Here is a 20676-nt window from a genome sequence, read left to right as displayed (position 1 = left end):
TTTTTCTTTGACATAGTTTTGTTTTAAAAACTAAATCAAGAGCAAAAAAACTGTGTCAAAAACTGTGTCAAAGCCATTTTTGTCAAATCTTGCTCCAAATGGATAAAAATTTGTCAGAGGGCTCTAATTTATCATTTTTAATCATTTTATAACTCAAAACTGCCAAAAAATTGAAACTGAAAAAAATTTTTTTCTTTGACATAGTTTTGTTTTAAAAACTAAATCAAGAGCAAAAAAAACTGTGTCAAAAACTGTGTCAAAGCCATTTTTGTCAAATCTTGCTCCAAATGGATAAAAATTTGTCAGAGGGCTCTAATTTATCATTTTTAATCATTTTATAACTCAAAACTGCCAAAAAATTGAAACTGAAAAAAAATTTTTTCTTTGACATAGTTTTGTTTTAAAAACTAAATCAAGAGCAAAAAAACTGTGTCAATAATCATTTTCTAACTTAAAACTGCTAATAAATTGAAACTGAAAAAATTTTTTTCTTTGACATAGCTTTGTTTTGAAAACTAAATCAAGAACAAAAAAACTGTGTCAAAAACTGTGTCAAAGCAATTTTTGTCAAATCTTGCTCCAAATGGATAAAAATTTGTCAGAGGGCTCTAATTTATCATTTTTAGTTATTTTATAACTCAAAACTGCCAAAAAATTGAAACTGAAAAAAATTTTTTTCTTTGACATAGTTTTGTTTTAAAAACTAAATCAAGAGCAAAAAAACTGTCAGAGGGATCTAATTTATCATTTTTAATCATTTTATAACTCAAAACTGCCAAAAAATTGAAACTTTTTTTTCTTTGTAGTTTTGTTTTGAAAACAAATCTTGCTCCAAATGGATAAAAATTTGTCAGAGGGCTCTAATTTATCATTTTTAATCATTTTATAACTCAAAACTGCCAAAAAATTGAAACTGAAAAAAATTTTTTTCTTTGACATAGTTTTGTTTTAAAAACTAAATCAAGAGCAAAAAAAACTGTGTCAAAGCCATTTTTGTCAAATCTTGCTCCAAATGGATAAAAATTTGTCAGAGGGCTCTAATTTATCATTTTTAATCATTTTATAACTCAAAACTGCTTTGACAAAAAAACTAAATTGAAAAACTGTGTCAAAAAATTTTTGTCAAATCTTTGACAGAGGGCTCTAATTTATCATTTTTAATCATTTTATAACTCAAAACTCAAAAAATTGAAACTGAAAAAAACTTTGTAGTTTTGTTTTAAAACCAAATCAAGAGCAAAAAAACTGTGTCAAAAACTGTGTCAAAGCCATTTTTGTCAAATCTTGCTCCAAATGGATTGAAATTTGTCAGAGGGCTCTAATTTATCATTTTTAATCATTTTATAACTCAAAACTGCCAAAAAATTGAAACTGAAAAACATTTTTTTCTTTGACATAGTTTTGTTTTAAAAACTAAATCAAGAGCAAAAAAAACTGTGTCAAAGCCATTTTTGTCAAATCTTGCTCCAAATGGATTGAAATTTGTCAGAGGGCTCTAATTTATCATTTTTAATCATTTTATAACTCAAAACTGCCAAAAAATTGAAACTGAAAAAAATTTTTTTCTTTGATAGAAACTGAAAAAAAAAAGCCATTTTTGTCAAATTTGCTCCAAATGGATTGAAATTTGTCAATTTTAACTCAAAACTGCCAAAAAATAGAAACCGAAAAAAATTTCTTTGACATAGTTTTGTTTTGAAAACTACCTATTTCAACAAACGAAGGACTTGTCAAGAAAAAACATTTTTTTACATATTTTAACCATAGTTTATTATTTATTTTCTCAGATCAATTTCAAAATAAACAACTTTTAAAATGTTCTCATTATATTCTTAATTCTCTATTTTTATTAATTTTTACCATTTTTATTGTATTTTTCTCTTAAAATGTCAAATTTCTCATTTTTTTAACTTTAATTAAAATTAAGACTATAACAAAGCTTGATCAATACTTTTATCAATAAACTCTAACTAACCCTTATATTTGCGAGACATTTTCAGACTCTTTACGCTCACTCTTTAATAAAAAAGATATCTTTTGAAAGAGCGATCAATTAAATTTACACAATTAAAGCTCTTAACTATTTCTTCAATTCAATTTCTTTTAAAATTACTTTTTGCACTTTCTTCAATTTCTTATTTTTATTCGGATTTCGTGATACGTAAAATTAACAAGAGTCAGGTATGGTTAATGATTATTTTTTCTGTAAATTTTATTATTGCTACGTATTTTAAGTTTTTTTTTCTGTATCTGTGCTGTTTTGTTATTTTTACTTTTTTTTCAGATGTGATAATAACATTGAGATATTATTGTAGGTTTGACATAAAAAGTTGAGAGTACGAGAAAATTTCTATTTTTTTTTATATTGTTTATCAGTAGATCTGGAAACTTAATTAATAGGTATTTTGAAAATCATGAGCGATGGGATTGTATCATTAATTTTTTTTTTACTAAAATTAAACTAAAACTACGTTTATCAGGAAAATAAAACTCAAACAAAAATTGAGAGAGGATTTTGGAGAAGAAAAAAATTATAATTTATTCAAATTTTTTTTACGAAAGAAATTTTTTGTTATTTTTGTGACAAAATACGAAATAAATACATGAACAAACAAACAAACGTTCAACTATAACGTGACGTCATAAAAGAGAAGAAGAGACAGAAGTAGAAGAAAAAGTATAAAGCACCCTATTCGTAAATGCTTGTAAAGTCTGAGTTTCTGTGCTGACATCGCGCGGTGAGTGTTAATGCTTAAAAAATATTTATTGTGACAATTTGCGCCGTCTTTGTTGTTGCGTCGATGGCACATCACTGGTTGGAAGCATGTACATTGAGACATTGGCAAGCGGTAACGGATCCGCCTTCTCGAGACGTTTGAGTGCAGGATTCGTTGGTGTGGAAGGTAATGTAGCTGTTGACGACGCTTTGTGTTTCGGGCTATTCGGTAAGCTGCTCGTGTTCTTTTGCGACGCTGACAATTCGCGAATCATCATAAGATGATCAAGTTTATCGACAGTTGTGTGAAGTTCGTGTTCCCAATTTGTCGTATCTGTGGGTTGTCCATCGCCGCCTTCGACGGGACGAACTGCGAGTGTTTTGACCTTTTGTCGCAACTCCTCGAGATCCAAATCATCCGGATCTTCTTCGTCGGGATCCTTTTCACTCACAGCTGAACTTGCTACCGTCGAATTCGTCGTCGACGGATACTCGCATTTGTCTAATTCTGCCGTAAAATCGGGCAACGTTTGAGGCAATAGAGATGAGTTCATTGTCTGATTTATTTTTCGGTTAGCGGATTTTGTCATCTCGCTGATATCACAGCCAACACCCGGTTGACGAGGCCCCGGAGGAGGAGGTTCGTGCAAATCGCCGCGTTGTCGATGAATATCTTCGCTAATTTGTTCGAGATTTCTCAACGATGTCGCATACGCTGTCTTGCAAGCCTGTAATTGTGCCTGAAGTTGTTGAATTCTGCCTTTTTGCGTTTCCAACTGATCTTGACACACTTGTTTCTCCTCGAAATATCGACGTGATTTGTTGATAGATCCGCGATATTTGTCTTCTAATTCTTGAACACGTTTTTCCGCCGCACTAAAAACTGCAGCTCTTCGTTGATGTTCAGCTACTGTTTCAGCCTTGTTCTTTTCAGCTTCCATTACCTTGAGTGTAGCATGGTTGAGCATTTCTTGCCACGCATTATCGAACTGCCATTCGTGAGAGTTGCTCATGAAACGTTGTTCCGCCAATGCGACAGTTTCTTTTGCAGCTGCATGGATTTCTGTTTAGAAAGAAAAAAACAATAAAAATATGTTTGAAACACGAGAAATTACGCAAAAAATTACCATTAGCACGTTGATATTTCACCGCAGCTGATTGACATTCAATTTGTGCTTTTCTTGCTGCTTCAACAGCTTCGTGATAAGGCCTTGCTTTCTCAATTGAAGAACCCAGCTTCTTGACCAACAGCTTAAGTCTCCTCGTTGATTCATTTAGTAAAATATTGAAAGTTGCATTCGCTTCCTGAAATTGAAAAAAAATGATAGAAATCGTTATTTTATGTTTGTTATTGAACAAAGATTAATGAGAAAAAAAGTCGATAAGACACAAATTGAGTTTTTTTTTGCTACTAAAGGCGCGTGCGAATGTTACATGATTGGATCGACAGACAAAGGAATCGAAAACGACACAATAGACCGATTGATAGAATCGAGCATTGATAAGAAGATAAGCATAATTGAATTTGAATCTGAGTATTTGCTCTCTTTTTCTTCTTCTTTGTCGACAAAATTGATTTTTTCTTGTGAAGTTTAACAAAAAACTTTAATTAAGTTTTTCTAATTAAATTTTTTTCAAAGAGTTTGCATAATTTTTTACAATTTGTCACTATTCTCAAGACGACGACTTTTGTAACACCTGCTTGCATGTTGCCCGTTACGAAAGTTCATGATCCATGACATGTCTTGTTATCGTCGCCCTACCTTTGTCTCTATTTTGCCGTCGTCATTTAATTATTCATGTTTCTATCTAAATTTATGAAAATTACTATCGAGACAAAATAAGGGTATGGCAAACACGTGCAGAGAAAAGTCCTTCGAAGTACAAGGCTACAAAAAGTCATCAACATCGCATCAATCGATTGCCAAAATAATAATCGTAACAGACAATCCGGAACAAAGTAGGAATGTTGTTGACAACAAATACTCGGCCTACTTCTTTAAAGATCGCATTATTGTCTCGTTTGGTCAAATATGCCAAATAAAAAAAAAAATTCTGTGTGTAGGAATTTTATGACTCAGAAAATAAACATCGACGACGACGAGAAAGCGAAAATATTTTCAGCGAGAGACACGTTTAGAACATTAACCGCCAAGAACAGTAAATTGAGTGTGAAAACAAAAATGTACAAATTACGCAAGATTTAATTTCCCTTTGCCTTCCTCTGTGAATTTACACGATTTTCTGTAATTTCGTATGCATAAAACAGGAAATTTAAATGGTTTAAGGTAGAACGAAAAAGTTTTTCGTTGATTGAATTACTTTTTAACATTCGATGCTCGGAAAATCGTTTAGTAGTTTTTCAAAAGTGCAAGCACGTGAATGTTAATCATGTTGCAAAAATGTAAAGAAAAACATAAATACTCGTCTAACCGCATAATTATAAATATGTAAGTAGAAAAACCTGAAGAAGAAGAAGCCATATATATAATTCAGATTTTCTCGTTTTTTTTTCATACAAATAGACGAGCGTTCATGGAAAGGAAAGCACTTTCGATTTTATCGACATGGTTTATTCACTCTCTTATCATGTTTAACCTTTTTGCATATTTAACGAACAAAAATGTAAAAAAAAATCATCCTGTCAAAAAATTTAAAAAAATAAATTCAGTAATTTTATGAAAACATTTTTAGAAGCGAAATTTTATGTTAAAATTTGATTTTTAGACAAAAATCAGTAAAAATTGAAAAAAAAATTTAAAAATTTCTTGAAATTTATGAAAAAGTCCAAAAACAGGACGATTTTGATGATATTTTTTACTTTAAAATGGGGTATCGGACTTTATTTTTGATTTTCATTTGAAGCGGCCTTAATGAAAAAAAAAATGTTGGCAAGGAAGGAATCTTCTAATTTATGAATGTAATGAAGCAAAATTGATTGCATGAATTTTTACAATAATTTATTTGCGGATTTTTTCTATTCTCTTGGGCAGTTCGTCGTATGTAGCACGAGTAAATAAAGAGGATTACGAGTAATTCCGTTAGTTATAAATTGTCCTATTTTTCGGTTAAAGCTGCTTTCATTCACATATTTGACTTTTAGTGCGAACAATATTCCCCTCGCCGCACACAGTTCTACTTGAACTATTTCTCATATTTCGTTTTGTGCGCTATAATTTACGATAATTTTACTAAATATTCTACGGTTAGAATAAAATATTGCCGTTATTTCACAATGAATTATAAGTACCGCGTGAATATATGGGCTTTGTATGATAATTTGCTTATTCGACTATAAAATGTTCGTTCTAAGCTGTGCCTAATACAAATCGAATTGCACTTCAATCAAAATTTTCTGGAAAATCCGATTAAAATCAATAAGAAACGCGAGTTTTCGTGTAAAAACTCATCGGGGGGAACATATCCCTCCCCTTTTGTGAAGTAAATTGCATACTTTTGATTCTTTCTTGCATTCCAACAAAATGAATATTGAAGAAAAAATCAGTGTCATTCCATAAAATATGTATAAGGCCGATCCAAATTTTTTTGTGCGCCCTATTTTTAGTCGAAAATTTTACAAAATAAAAAACGGTTGAAAATTTCAAAAATTGACCGTTTTTTCACAATGAATTTGTAAAATTTTTTTTGAAAAATTTCAATTTTTAAAAATATTTATATTGAAAATAGTATTTCAACATGAATTTCCTTCTTTAAAATTTTTTTCCAAAAAAATTTCTTTTCAGAATTTTTTGACAGTTATTATTATGAATTTTTTTGGTTTAAATTTTTATCTTGAAATACTCTGAGATTAATTTTAAATTATCAAATCTCAATGCAAATACCATAAAAATAACTAAAATATTCATTATTGATCAAAAATTGTTAAAATTTTGTCATTTTGTATGAAAAAGTATTTCAAAACTTTTTTTTTATTTTTTTGCCCCCCCCATTTTGAAAAAAAGTTTTTGGGACAAAAAGTTCGAAAAAAATTTGGAGCGGCCTAAAACGAAAAAAACAAATAAGAATGCAATCATGTTATCATGCACATATATGCACTTAATTAAACGTTTGCATACTTTTACGACTTGAACAATAAAACTTTGTTTGTTTCCATATCACAGAACTTTTGAACATGCAATTTACATTTGTTCGCCATAAATAAGTAAATTTTAGTACAAAATTTTGTAAAAAAAATGGAACGCGTTATAATTCGCAGATTTTGTCACCAAAATGTTCATTTTTTTTTTAATTGAATGAAATGCGAAAAAAGTCACAAAAACAACTAGTTTACTGTTTTTATTCCCGTAAATAAATATTTAATGTTAAAAAATGAGAAACAATGCACGTGGTCATGCCTGAGAAAACATACGTTCATTCACACTTTACAACTTTACATGAAATAGCATTTTTTTTATTTATTTACAGCAGTTTCAGAGTCAAAACATTTTTTTTTTGTATCATTCCGTGACGAGTTAGAGAAATGTTGAAATCCCCCATATATGAAAGTATTTTTTTTTTGTGTATCGCGATGGAAAAATTGTCACATGTGAAATTCCATTCAATTTACGCATATTTTATATTTTTAGACGAAAAAACTTTTTCTTTGTCCCTGAGAGCGAGTTATTTATATTTTTTCATATTTTCTGCTCGTGGCATATCATTACGCTATTTTGATGTACAGACAGTTAAGTGGATGATCGTTGCGGATTTATGTTTGTTTTGAACTGAAATAACAATATTTTCATTAAAATATATAAAAATAGAAAGAGTCACATGGCGCATCACATGAGGAAAAGACATTTAAATTGTTGATTTTTGTTTGTCTCGTGTGAATTTGCATATTTTTTGATCATTAAAAAGAATTAAATATTTGTGTTTTTATTCTATGGGGGTTTTCAGATTTTATTTTTTGTGAAAATTCAGAATCAAGGTCTTCGAGAAGATTTTTTGTTTGCTTTTCAATCAAATCATATCAAACATTTCAGTTCACTGACTCGTCAAAGTCATATCCATTGTATTGCGGGATTATTGTGTCTCTGCAAAAAAAAAACTGACACGACATTCGTTGGAATTATGCATGATGGTTTGCAAGATGGCACGATGACAAGCTGTTATATGTTATTTTTTATTACAAGGAAAGTAATAAATTATGTAAAAAAAACAAGTGAGGCACATGTTCCTTTTCGCTCTTTCTCTGTTCCAATACATTTTTCATTGTCTCTTAAAATATTAAACTTCATGTTTCGTGTCAAACTTTCGTTTTGATTTCGCCTTTAACCTCGTGAATGAGAAAAAAAGGAAGAAAAACATTTGGAAATGAATGAAATACCTGAGGGACAAAATTTATGTTTTTACGAAGGTTACACGATTGATAAATTACTGTTTTTTCTCTACTTTTTTTTTGTGAATCATGAACTTTATCGTAGCTCCAATGGATAATGAAGTGACGAAAAAACTGTTAACCCTTTTTTCGTGGCTTAACATGTTTTTGCTCAATCCCGACGTTAAATGCTATAATCTTACCACACAATTCAGATAAGCTACGTTGATCGCATTAAAATAGCAAAGAGGTTTCTTCAGCATAAAACAATGAATAATGCAAAGTTTTGCTCTGCTAGAAAGAACAATAGCGCATACTATTAACATTTTTTGTGTTAACAGCTACCTTGTGATATTAAATATACGCAAGCAACATGCAGATTAGCCGACTTGAATGAAGTCAAGGTATGATGTCGGCTCTTTAAAAGACGAACGACAGGTTAAAATATTGTTGAACATCATCTCGCTGTGTGAAAAGAAGTGAATGTTTGTTCTGAGAATTATTAATATTATGCAAAATAATTCCAGACAGAGCATCTTCTTAAATTCTGTTGCTGTAATAATATTGCCAATCATGCTAATTACAAAAATAATAGCAACAATCGTGCAACGAAGCCAATATTCGTGCAAATACCGCAATTCAATTCGACTCTTCTGCCATGTAATTATGGTATTGTATTTTCAACGTTGATTCCATCGATAAAGCAAAAACGGTGTCTGTTTATGTTACATGGCTACATCAATTTAACGATTTGTTCAACCTTCATTGCATGTTTAGCGCATTATTGTTAGTTGTACAAACTCTAACATAGTCCGTTATTTTCATACAAAAATTTATGCAAAAATACGCTTTGAACAATTTCTAATGACACTCATTAATTTACGATTAAATTGAGGTTTTTTTTTTACTTCATGCTATTTTAGACGTCGAGCAATTTGTTGATGACATAATCAAATTTACCTAAAAATTACTTTCTTTCTTTCTTTGGAGACATTTTTGTAAAAAAAAACTCGAAAAGTAGCGATTATTTCATCAAAATAGAAAAAAACGTAAAGTTACATCGCTCGATACAGGAAATAAAAAAAAATGTTGTGCAATCAAATAAAATGTATGAATGAGTTTAGTTGTTTGTGCGTCGTTCGATATCGATTTTATCACTCAAAATTATGTAAATATCGAAGTAATTTCAATCAAAATCAAATATTATTGGTTCTTCCGACATTTTATGATCGTTTGAACACTTTGCGGTGCAATGTGTTGATAAATAATGCAGCTTTTAATTAATCACACATATCGCTTAACGATGCGAAAATTGAACAATTGTTTTGCAAACAAACACGATACTTTGGCATTTCTGCGAAATAGTGTGGGAAAATACGAGTTAATTGCTTTAACCTTTAAAAATGTTTAATGAAACAAGTGATGTGCACATCAGAGTGTTGCGGCGCGCGCTGTTCTGTAAATTAGTTTGTGTGGTTTTTTGTTTGACATGTTTCGCATCTTTAGTGCATTGTTTCGTGTGTTTGATGAAATGTTTGTGGCTAAACAAAGGGAGAGGAGTAATTGCCCTCGACATTGCTCACGGTATTTTTTGGATATTACGAGGTCTGTGAACTATCGAAAAAATTGAATGTCATCTAAAATGGTAAGTTTTAATATTTTAATCGAAATTTTTTAAGATCTATTTCAATTAATCCAATCCAAGCATTTAAACTTGTATTTTTTTTTTGTGGATAGACAACAAATTGTCTTATTCCTTCCATATACAAAGTGCAATCAGAAGGGCAAATGAAAAAAAAAAAGCCCTTTTGAAATACAGTTTTCATACAAAATGACAAAATTTTGTACAAGGTATTTTTCGATCTTTCTGAATATTTTCAAACAGATATTGTAACATTTTAACATTTACAAATTACAGAACAAAATTTTGAAAAGTTTGTTTGCGTCCTCACCCGGTCAACCGGCAGTTGTCTATTTGTAACGAAATGACAGAGATTTTGGATCAATTTGTAAAATTTTAAATTCTTTAAAAATTTTCATGAAAAAAATCCTTTGCGGAAAATGTGCAAACAATTCATCGAAAACATTTTTTGATTCCATTAAATTTTTTAAGAATGAAACTTTCAAGTTTGTTTATTTTATTTTTTTTTAAAAATACTTAAAATTTTTTTTTTTTTTTTTTGCTTTTTTTTTAGTTAAAATGTCTGTTTTTTTTTTTATTTTTACGCACTGGCATGATGCATTTTAGTAGTCCGGGAAATTTGATGAGAATTTTTCAAAACTTTTTTTTTATTTTGCCCCATTGGCGCTACGTAAGACAATTTTGTTTAGTTGGAAAATTTTCAGATGATGTTCACTTGACTGCCTTAATCGAATATTATTTTATAAATCTTTTCAATTAATCCAATCCAAGCATTTAAACTTGTATTTAAAAGGAATAAAAAACTCACCTCAAGTTCAATTTCCAGTTTATTGATCCCATCTGTTGCTGTATTCAGGTTCTCCAGTTCGATCTGAAACGACAAGAAAGAACACATTGAACTCCATATCATTACACAAAGGCAATAAAATAGATGGTAGATGCAGTAGATCGAGAAAAACGGATAGAGAAGAAGTGAACGAGAGAAAAACAGGTCTATTAAATAATACAAAACGCTGCTGACTGCATAATAATACTTAATAATTACAAAGTTAAATTCCCCCGGCAATCTCAACTATTCAAGCTATTCTTTCTTCCTCCATTTCTTCGTATTTATTGCCATTAAATGTGAAACACACCAAGAAGAGCATTTTAATTTTCTAATTAAAAATTGTAACAATTTCATTGTTATGCAGAAAAAAAATGGAATTAACGGAAATGAAATGCGAAAGTCACGTCACAGATCACGCAAGCAACTATTGTGTTAAAAGAGTACGACACCTTCAGTCCATTCTCTTGTTCTCATTCACTTAGTTATCAAGTAATTCTCGTTGACACACAACTAACTCTATTGTTAAGATATTTTTCAAAAGGCTCATAGTCTCAACATTTCTAAAGAGCCCGAAAAACTTTATTATTGTTGCTATAACAACGCGTCTCGTACGAACAATTTAACATTTTTTTTCATCTCTTTCGATGTCATCGCAGTCTTTGGTATCATTATGTATTATTCTATACAAGGTATTTATTCACAAAAACCGTCACGAGGTATTTTTGAAGATGACGACAATACAAAATGTGCCTATAGACGGCTATTTAGGTTGCTATTTTGTTTGCATTTATTCATGATGTTGTTCGCTTTTTTTCATCTTCATTCAAATTTTATCATATTTTAGTAACGAATAGATGCTGTTTTTGTCGTGCAAATTGTTTTCGTGGAAGGAGACACACATAACGGAATAAAAGGGTAAAAACTGCGTAAATTGCAGCACATGTTAACGAGATGAACGAACGGTACAAGATGGTACGAGCAAATTAACTTCGCATATGTATGTGTAGGACGACGAAGCAAAAAAACAAGTTTGTCGTGAACTTTCAGCTTCTGAATGAAATTTTATGCGTAATTTGAGATGTTGTTTGAAAGAATCCGCACAAACAGTTGTTGCTGATTGACGTCATTTAAAAAGCGATTAGATGCCATCTGAATTAACAGTTCTCGATATGATTGATGGAAAACTCATGCTAATTGCTGTTTTTCGTAACTCGCACGTAAGAAACAAGGTAAACGTCTTTGCGAGACAAACAGAAATTCGCAATATCATCATTACTCCTGATCCGGTCTTGGATGAAAATAACAAGTTTGATCTTCAAAGACGATGATTGACAGAAAAATGTCATGGGTGTACCTATTCACAGAAGTTGAATAATAATTACTGTTTTGATAACGAAAACTAATTTCAATCATTACATTCCCTCAGTTCAATTTAACTATTTGCTTTGAACAGACGATCAAAAATGTTTGCAATTTACTTTTTTACCATCACTTTTGTTGCGTTGTACGCATTGCTGAAATACATTTTCACATATTGGGAGCGTCGCGATTTCCCATATTTGGAGCCTACATTTGTTTTTGGCAATATGAAGTCATTCGTGTTGCGAAAGCGTTCTTTTGGTCTTGCAATTTGGGATTTGTATCGAAAAACGACGAAACCTGTCGTTGGCGTTTACATGTTGACCAATCCGGGAGTTCTTGTGCGTGATTTGGAGCTCGTGAAAAAAGTTCTTGTTACGGATTTTGATCACTTTTATGATCGTGGCATGTACAATAATAAGAAACGAGAACCAATAGCGTCGTTTCTTGCTGCTGAACGAGGCGAAGATTGGAAAACTTTGAGACAAAAATTGTCTCCGTTATTTTCTTCGGGTAAATTGAGGCTTATGTTTCCAACGATATTGCAACAAGTCAAGAGATTAGAAGAACATTTGAAACCGATGGCAGAGAGAAATGAGATTGTTGGCATGAAAGATATTCTCATCAGATACGCATTGGATGTTGTTGGATCTATTTTCTTCGGAACTGATGTTAATACGATGCAAAATCCTGATCAAGATTTTTATCGAATGAACAAAATTTTAAATAGCCCGGATTTTAAAGAGAATTTACGCATGGGATTAGTTTTCATTGCTCCAAAGTAAGTTTTTTCTCTCTAAGGCGAATAAATTTAATATTTTCATTTTTTGTCCCATGAGGATTTTCTCGAGGGGGGGGGGGGGGGTAAATAAAAAAAAATAAATATTTTTGAATTTTTTGTTTGTAATTTTTTAACGTTTTTAGACGTTAAACGTTGATTCTTAACATTTATTTAATTTTAGTTTATATTATTTTAAAATTTGAACTTAAAAGTAAAGAAAAATCTCCCAAAATAAAAATTTTTGAAAAAAAATAATTTTGGTCACGTGACTTTCAAAAAAATGTTTTTCAACATTTCAATAGAAAATGTCGTAATTAAGCAAATTTCTTTAGTTTTTTGTATAATTTTACCATAAACAGTAATTTTTCATGATTTTCTAATATAAAAATTCCAAAATATGTCAAAAATATTTGTATTTTATATTTAATTTTTATTTTTCCCCCTGAATTTTTTCGACAAAATCCGAGGGGGGGGGGAGACAAAAAATGGATATATTAAATTTATTCGCCTAAAAATAAAATTTTTAAAAATTTTTCGTTATTTTTATTTTTCAGAATTATCGATTTTCTTCGAATGTCACCTTTCAATCCTGAAGCCAAACGTTTTTTTCTCGAGCTAACTACTGCAACAATTAAACATCGAGAAGAAAATAAAGTTGATCGCAACGATTTTATGAAATTAATGCTCGAATTACGTGAATCTGAGAAAGGCACAACGCATCAACTTTCCATCGAAGAAATTGCTTCGAATTGTCTCTTGTTTTACAATGCGGGAACGGAAACCACATCAGGCACTGTTGGTTTTCTCTTGTACGAATTGGCATTGAATCCGCAAGTCATGCAAACTCTTTTGCACGAGATTGACGAAACATTGGCAAAAAGCAATGAGATATCGTATGACATGATACAAGATATGACATATTTGGACATGTGTTTGAAGGAAACATTGCGAAAGTATCCTGGCTTGGCAAGTCTGAATCGAGAATGTACGAAAGATTATCGAATTCCAGGAACGAAATTTACAATCAAGAAAGGCATGTCAACGATAATTTCTGTAATGGGTTTGCATTATGACTCACGTTACTTTCCGAATCCAGAAGTGTTTGATCCTGAACGCTTTCGAAAAGGCAATGAAACGTACAATAAAGATGCTTATATGCCATTTGGGGATGGGCCTCGTCAATGTATCGGTAAGAAATTCGTTGAAATTGAAGAGAAATCAATCATTTTCTCGTGAAATACCCTCTTTAGCTGTCAGATTGGGATTCATTGAGGCGAAATTAGCGGCTGTGATGCTACTGTCGAAGTATAAATTTGAAACGATTCATCAAAAACCCATGGAATTCGATGGATATGCGTTAACGTTGCAAGCGAAGGATGGATTGCCATTAAAGATATCGCTCAGACATTAGAATACATTACAAGAACACGCGCCAACAAGATGAACCTCGTTCTTTCTTTCGAAAAAATCAATCATTTGTTTTATCTTTCTTTTTTTATCATCAACATTTCTTCTTATCAGGTGCAAAAACATTTAAAAAGGGCAATTTTGGTTAAGAAAATTTTTAGTTTTGTATCAATTGTCATTCAGTCAAGACACTTTTGTAACAATGATTTTCTTGTATCTCATATTTTTAGTGATTTTAGCCATTTATGGTGCATTAAAATATCATTTCTCCTTTTGGCGACGTCATGGCATTCAATATCTCGAACCAGAATTGATTTTTGGCAACATTAAGCCTTTTGTGAAGAAGTACAAATCGCTCGGGATGAATATTTGGGATTTGTATAACCAAACCAAGAGACCTTTCATCGGGGTTTTCATGTTTTTCAATCCGGGAATTCTCATAAGAGACGTAGATTTAGTGAAAAAGGTACTCATTACGGATTTTAATCACTTTTACAACAGAGGTTTGTATTTGAATAAGCAAAAAGCGCCATTAGCTGTCTCCCTTACGACACTAAAGGGCAAGGAATGGAAAGATTTGCGCATGAAATTGAACCCTTTATTCTCATCTGGTCGAATGAAAAGTATTTTTCCAACAATTGCTTTTGAAGCTGATCGTTTAGAGAGATATTTCGAAGCACGAGTCATGGAAGGAACAGAAATTATTGAAATAAAAGATGTTCTCATAAGATATGCATTGGATGTGATTGGTTCTGTGTTTTATGGAAACGACACAAATACAGTTGAAAATCCGAATCAAGAATTTCGGCGAATGTTCAAGTTGATCAATAGTCCAAATTTTAAAGAAAGAATTCGAATGGCTTTACTTTTTATCGCCCCAAAGTAAGTTCTTGAACAAAATTTTTTTTTTAATTTTTTCTTAAATATTTTTTTTTTAAAGTTTTTTTTAACATTAAAAATATTTTTTTTTCATTCTTTTTTAGAATGCTCGATTGGTTGAACATGGATCCTGTGAACTCTGAAGTTACTAATTTCTTCCTCGAGATGATACGAATGACAATCAAACATCGCGAAGACAACAAAATTTATCGAAACGACTTTATGCAAGTGTTTATCGAGTTACGTGAACAAGACAAGGGCACTGATAATGAATTTACAGTCGAAGAAATCGCTGCTAATTGCATTTTGTTTTATAACGCGGGCACAGTATCGACTTCCGGAACTGTTGGATATCTCTTGTACGAAACAGCGCTGCAACCTGATATCATGCAAAAACTTCAATCGGAAATTGATGATACTTTGGCAGCAAATAATGGAGAATTTTCGTATGACATGTTACATGAAATGACATATTTGGATCTTTGTGTGAAAGAAACTCTTCGAAAGTATCCTGGATTGCCGCATCTTAATCGTGAGTGTTCGAAAGACTATAAACTTCCGAATACGGAATTTACGATCAAAAATGGAACTCCTGTTGTTATTTCCGTCATGGGATTACATTATAACCCAAAAAATTTTGAAGATCCTGAAAGATTCGATCCAGAACGTTTTCGAAAAGGCAAAGAAACGTACAATAAAGACGCTTACATTCCTTTTGGAGATGGTCCTCGACAATGTCTCGGTAAGCTTTTTTACTTAAAATCAATTTAATTTGAGGAAAATTTAATTTTTTCAACATTTTAGCTGTTCGCATGGGAATTTTAGAAGTAAAAATCGCTGTTGCAAAACTTCTTGCCAAATTCAACTTTGAACCTGTCAACCACAAACGCATTGAATTTGATACTTTTGCGATGTCGCTTCAGCCGAAAGATGGTTTGCCCATGAAGGTGACTCTGCGAACTCGTTAACTTTTTTGTAATATATACAATTAGCGTTATCAACCAGTATAATGAGCGACTTCTCGCAGATAATCTCATCAACGGAAAAAAACAATAGCAATTAAATCATCACCGAAGCTCATTTAATCAAGCACACATACAACAATGAGACATAAAACAAAAAAAAACATAATAAAAAATCGTTTTCTCGTAATTAAAATTCATCCGGCGTTCACATATTTCAGTCAACCGGGCATTTCGCGTGTAAAAAAAAAACAATTCCTACTTTTTCCAACTTGCATGTCTTTAACACAGTGCGAACTTTAAACTTGGCAAAAAACAGAAATTCCAATAACCATAACCAGTTTTGCTTCGTTTGCCATATTTATTCGAAAAGCGTGATAGGTACGAAACATTTGTGCGAACGTAAACAGAATAAGCAAAGTGTTTGAAAATAAAGTATTCTATTGATTACGTATTTAAAGCGTAAATATTGTTGTTATAAAATTTAAAATGCTTACAATAAAAGTTCAGTTTTAATTGATCGAACATTTCTTGTGTTGTTTATTTACATTATCTGTGGAATTTATGTGTGTCTCGCACCGAGAGTTAGTTAATCATAGCGTTATTTATCAATTGAACCGCATTCGAGGCGTTGCTATATAGATAAAAGTGAAATGAAATCGTTGAACTGAATGCCTGCTGTTGTAATTTAACTCATTATTATCATGATTCAGAGTAATTTTTTTTGTCGTTTTATTTTTATCAGTTGCTATCTTATCATCACAAACGACTTCTGGAGAGTCATTTCCATGCCGACGAGCGACACGTTGGGAATTTACTGCATTTTGTGAATGGACATTAATCTCTTCATGCTTCATGATAAGTTAATGAAATTTTTTTTAGAAAAATTTGTCCCATGCCCCATTTACAAAATTCGAAAATTCAAGGGGGCAAAATAAAAAAAAAATTAAAAATTTCATCAAAATTTTTATTATCGCGTCTTCCCATTGATAAGAATTTCACAAAAACTTTAAAAAATTTTCAATTATTAAGAATTTTTGCCTATTCGTCAAATGTTTTTAACAAGAATTTTCTTCATTTAAAGATTATTTTCGACCATTTATTTTTTTCAAAATTTTTTGACAAAACAACAGACAAAGAGCACATTTTTGTTGATAAAATTTTTGATTGAAATACTTTCTGAGATCAATTTGAAAATTACATATCTCAATGTAATAACACATAAAAAAAAGATCTCGTTGTATTATCGTTTCACTTAAAATTTTGTCATTTTGTATTAAATATTATTTCAAATTTTTTTTTTACCCCCCCCCCTCATTTTGAAAAAGTTTTTGGGACAAAAAGTTCGAAATAAATTTGGAGCGGCCTTAATGAAATAAGAAAAATTGTAGCATTTACGACAAATTGCTCAAGGGTTGACGTCAATATCAAACTTTTTTTCCGTTTCAAATACAAAAATTTTTATTATCGCGTCGAAAATTCCCATTGATATGAAATTGATTTGAACTCAACTCATTACGTTATCAGCTGAATCTTTATGCCTCGAGTGTCGTCAAATGTTCTGACGTTTTTTTTTCTGTCATTGCGAGACGAGAATATTTATCGACAATTTATTGATATTTATGCGGAATAACTAACAAAACAACAGACAAAGAGCACACTATTTAGAGATTGTATAAAAAGATTGAATTTATTTTCTTGACTTGATTTGAACAACTCACAAAATCGTGATGCTGGAATAACACAAAAAAAAATGGATCTCGTTGTATTATCGTTTCACTTTGTTTTTTATGTAGTTCGGGGCAAAGGTCGTTCACGATTCTTCGTTGCGGTTGCCCACATTCAAAAAGTTTTCAAGATGAAACCTTTCAAAGGTAATTGTGCAAGAGCTTCTTTTAATCAATTTACTGCTTTTCTCTTCTTGTTTGCACAAAGAGCGACGAAGATGACACAAAAAGTTTCCTAATGAGTTTAATCAATATTTATTGTGACGTTTGGTAATTTACGCTAATTTCGAGTAATTGCTTTCTGTACCTCAAAAGGGTTCGTGTGAGAAAAATTTCGACATTTTGTTTACTTAACGCATTAAGATTTTGTACCTAGGTTGCATGGTTCTATTTAGCCTTTATGCTTTACTAAATTCAGAATCTTATTAATTTTTTTATCGAAATTGAGAAGAATTTTTACCGCTCCATTTTTTTTTAAACGCCAATTTAAAGCAATTTCATGGCGAAAATCAATTAAAATTATTCGATTGGGATTGTGAAGAATAAATTTTTATTTACAAGACCTTTTTTTTTAAACGAGAAAAATGAAAAAATCATATTTTAACTTGCGAGTTTTTTAAAAAATATTTTTATTAAAATTTAAGTCCAATTTATTTTTCAAAAATTAAAATTCAATTTTTAATGAGAAAATTTTTGAAGATTTTAAAAACAAAAATTGCTAAAATTCTGTTGAAAATGAGTATTTCAACTTTTTTTTATTTTGCCGAAAAAAATTTTGGACTTTATTTTTGATTTTCATTTGAAGGGGCCTTATTAAACTTTTTTTTGATGAATCTGGCAATTTAAATAAATTACTTTCATTTTCGTTTAATCAACAAGGAAGACAAGCCAATTTAAAGTAATTTATAAGCACTTCAATTATTTTATTTCTTGTTCTTGTGCATGTGCGAAATCTTCAATTACCGCTAATATGAAATTATTCGATGCCCTTTGGGATTGTGAAGAATTTTTGTATTGATTTTTCTTTACAAAAATTAATCAAAAAATTTTAAGATTTTTATTTTTTTAAATTTTTAAGAAAAAAATGTTAACTAAAAATACCAACTTTAAAATTGAAAAGAAAATTTTTTCAAAAGCACTTTTAGATAATCATCATATTAAAAACTTTCGAGGAAATTGCTCATCATAAGACTTAACGACCCTTTCTGAACTTTAATTCATGCAAATCATGCAACAATGGCAATTCTCTTCATTTTTTTTTTCTGCAAAACAATCACAATTTTCAAAGATTTGCTTGATTCATGATGCATTTTGATCCATTTCATTGCACATTCACAGGAAAGAAAGTTTTTTCGGTGGTTGCTTTGTTTTCACGATGTTTTCCCCGTTTGTTTGTTTCAATGAAATATGTTTCGAAACAAATGCAAGAGCAAAAAAAAAATGAAAGCAAAGAAATGTTTTTCATTTCAGCAATGATCGGCATAAATATTTGCCTGTAAATTGTATAATATTTTGAGTTTAGATTATCGTCGCTCTTGTTGCTGCGAGCGAAAAAAGTAAACATTAAACAAGTTTGACGGGAAGTGAATATTTTTTTTGTTTTGCGCATTTTGTCAAACTGAATTTATGAGATAAAGATTCTCAAGAAGAAACAAAGTATTGTTTTTTTTTTTCGCAAAGTATCACACAATTCTTGATTAAATTTATTCCGTATCATGTTTGAATATTCATAAATTGTGCTCCTAATCGGCGTATTCCGTATCAGCTTATGCACTGGCACGTAAGAATTTTCATTGTTTATTTACCTGCATGCATTAACATCACACGAGCGACATGGCAACAACAACAGGTCATATATATGTACGAAAGTAATGTGGGAGAGGCAACAATATTTTATTTGTAAATAGTACACATGACTCAAGCCTCGACACACACGAAGCTTTTAACTAAATGTATTTTCCTAACTCGTTTGCGCGATGAATCAGCAAATCAAATAAGGCGCACACGATAAAATACATAAATTTCGTGTCCTCAAACGAAACGCGATTCTGAAGGAAAGTTGACTCAGACTCTTTTTGTTTCTTATCAAAAATTAAACGATAAATTTACGTCACACTCGGGCAATAAAAATCAATTTTTGTTTTGTTTACCCAAATAAATCACAACAATAATAACCGTATAAATCTGGGTTAGTTGGCAAACGATTGCGAAATGAGATTGCTTATAAGAATCTAATTGCACAAAAACTTATAACAACTCACCTGTATCCTCGGATCCAATTGTTCTTCGGGAACTTGACCTGAATCTGTATCATCCATTATTAAAAATATTTTATTTTATTTTATTGCTAACTATTCCGGGTTCATTTGAGATTTACTACGTTTTAAATATTCTCGGAGACTTGTTATTTTTGAGTCGTAGAATTTTATTTATTTTTATTATTATTTTTTTTTGCCTCTTTGTGTAGATGTACGGGAATTAATTCAATTTTCACTTTCTTTTTGTCACTTTTCAGGCAATTTCAGGAGGAATTTAATGCCTTGCGAGTGTTGTGTTGCGATTAGATGGTTGGATTTTTGATATTTTCAGGTGTAAATCCCGCAGAAGTTAAATAATAATAACTAAAGAAAAAAATATTCAGAGCAATTTACTGCGAGTTTGAAAATACACCCGAACAAATCGAAATCTCAAACAACACTGACGAAATTTATTGAGAAAGGTCCGAACTTCTATGAGTAACTTTTGATTTTTGCACCAAACTTGATAAACTTTTGATGCAGCATGATGAAAAATAATTTAATTTACACTTTTGCATTTATATTTGGACAATTTTCTCGGGAAATTCAGTGAAAATGCGAAAAATAAAGTCGTTATTTGTGAAATAGTATTCGCTAATTCAACTAAAATGAGACGAATGAAATTGATAAATTGCAATTTTGCTAATTCAATTCTCAGATGGCGCTGTAAAAACGAAATCCATATCCTGTTTGGCGCCGGAAATGCGGAGAAAATAAGAAACAATTTGACATATTTTTTATTTATTGAATTCTCGTC

General features: G+C 30.9%; 3 protein-coding genes across 3 annotated transcripts; 2 read left to right on the top strand and 1 right to left on the bottom strand.

Annotated features, from left to right (window-relative positions):
• Positions 1-1785: 1785 nt before the first annotated feature.
• On the bottom strand, positions 1786-20302 carry LOC134829766 (SH3 domain-binding protein 5 homolog). Its single transcript, XM_063843015.1, has 4 exons — positions 19884-20302; positions 10487-10549; positions 3844-4021; positions 1786-3779 (listed from the first exon to the last, which is right to left on the bottom strand). The coding sequence occupies exons 1-4, from the start codon at positions 19938-19940 to the stop codon at positions 2764-2766; spliced, it is 1314 nt and encodes a 437-aa protein (XP_063699085.1). The 5' UTR covers positions 19941-20302; the 3' UTR covers positions 1786-2763.
• On the top strand, positions 11971-14092 carry LOC134827965 (probable cytochrome P450 6d4). Its single transcript, XM_063840881.1, has 3 exons — positions 11971-12647; positions 13202-13836; positions 13898-14092. The coding sequence occupies exons 1-3, from the start codon at positions 11971-11973 to the stop codon at positions 14056-14058; spliced, it is 1473 nt and encodes a 490-aa protein (XP_063696951.1). The 3' UTR covers positions 14059-14092.
• LOC134827959 (probable cytochrome P450 6d4) lies at positions 14210-15803 on the top strand. The gene is made up of 2 exons (XM_063840874.1): positions 14210-14936; positions 15038-15803. The coding sequence occupies exons 1-2, from the start codon at positions 14257-14259 to the stop codon at positions 15702-15704; spliced, it is 1347 nt and encodes a 448-aa protein (XP_063696944.1). The 5' UTR covers positions 14210-14256; the 3' UTR covers positions 15705-15803.
• Positions 20303-20676: the final 374 nt, after the last annotated feature.

This window comes from Culicoides brevitarsis, chromosome 1, assembly GCF_036172545.1.
Source record: "Culicoides brevitarsis isolate CSIRO-B50_1 chromosome 1, AGI_CSIRO_Cbre_v1, whole genome shotgun sequence".
Classification (NCBI taxonomy): domain Eukaryota; kingdom Metazoa; phylum Arthropoda; class Insecta; order Diptera; family Ceratopogonidae; genus Culicoides; species Culicoides brevitarsis.
This window is presented reverse-complemented; position numbering and strand designations above follow the sequence as displayed.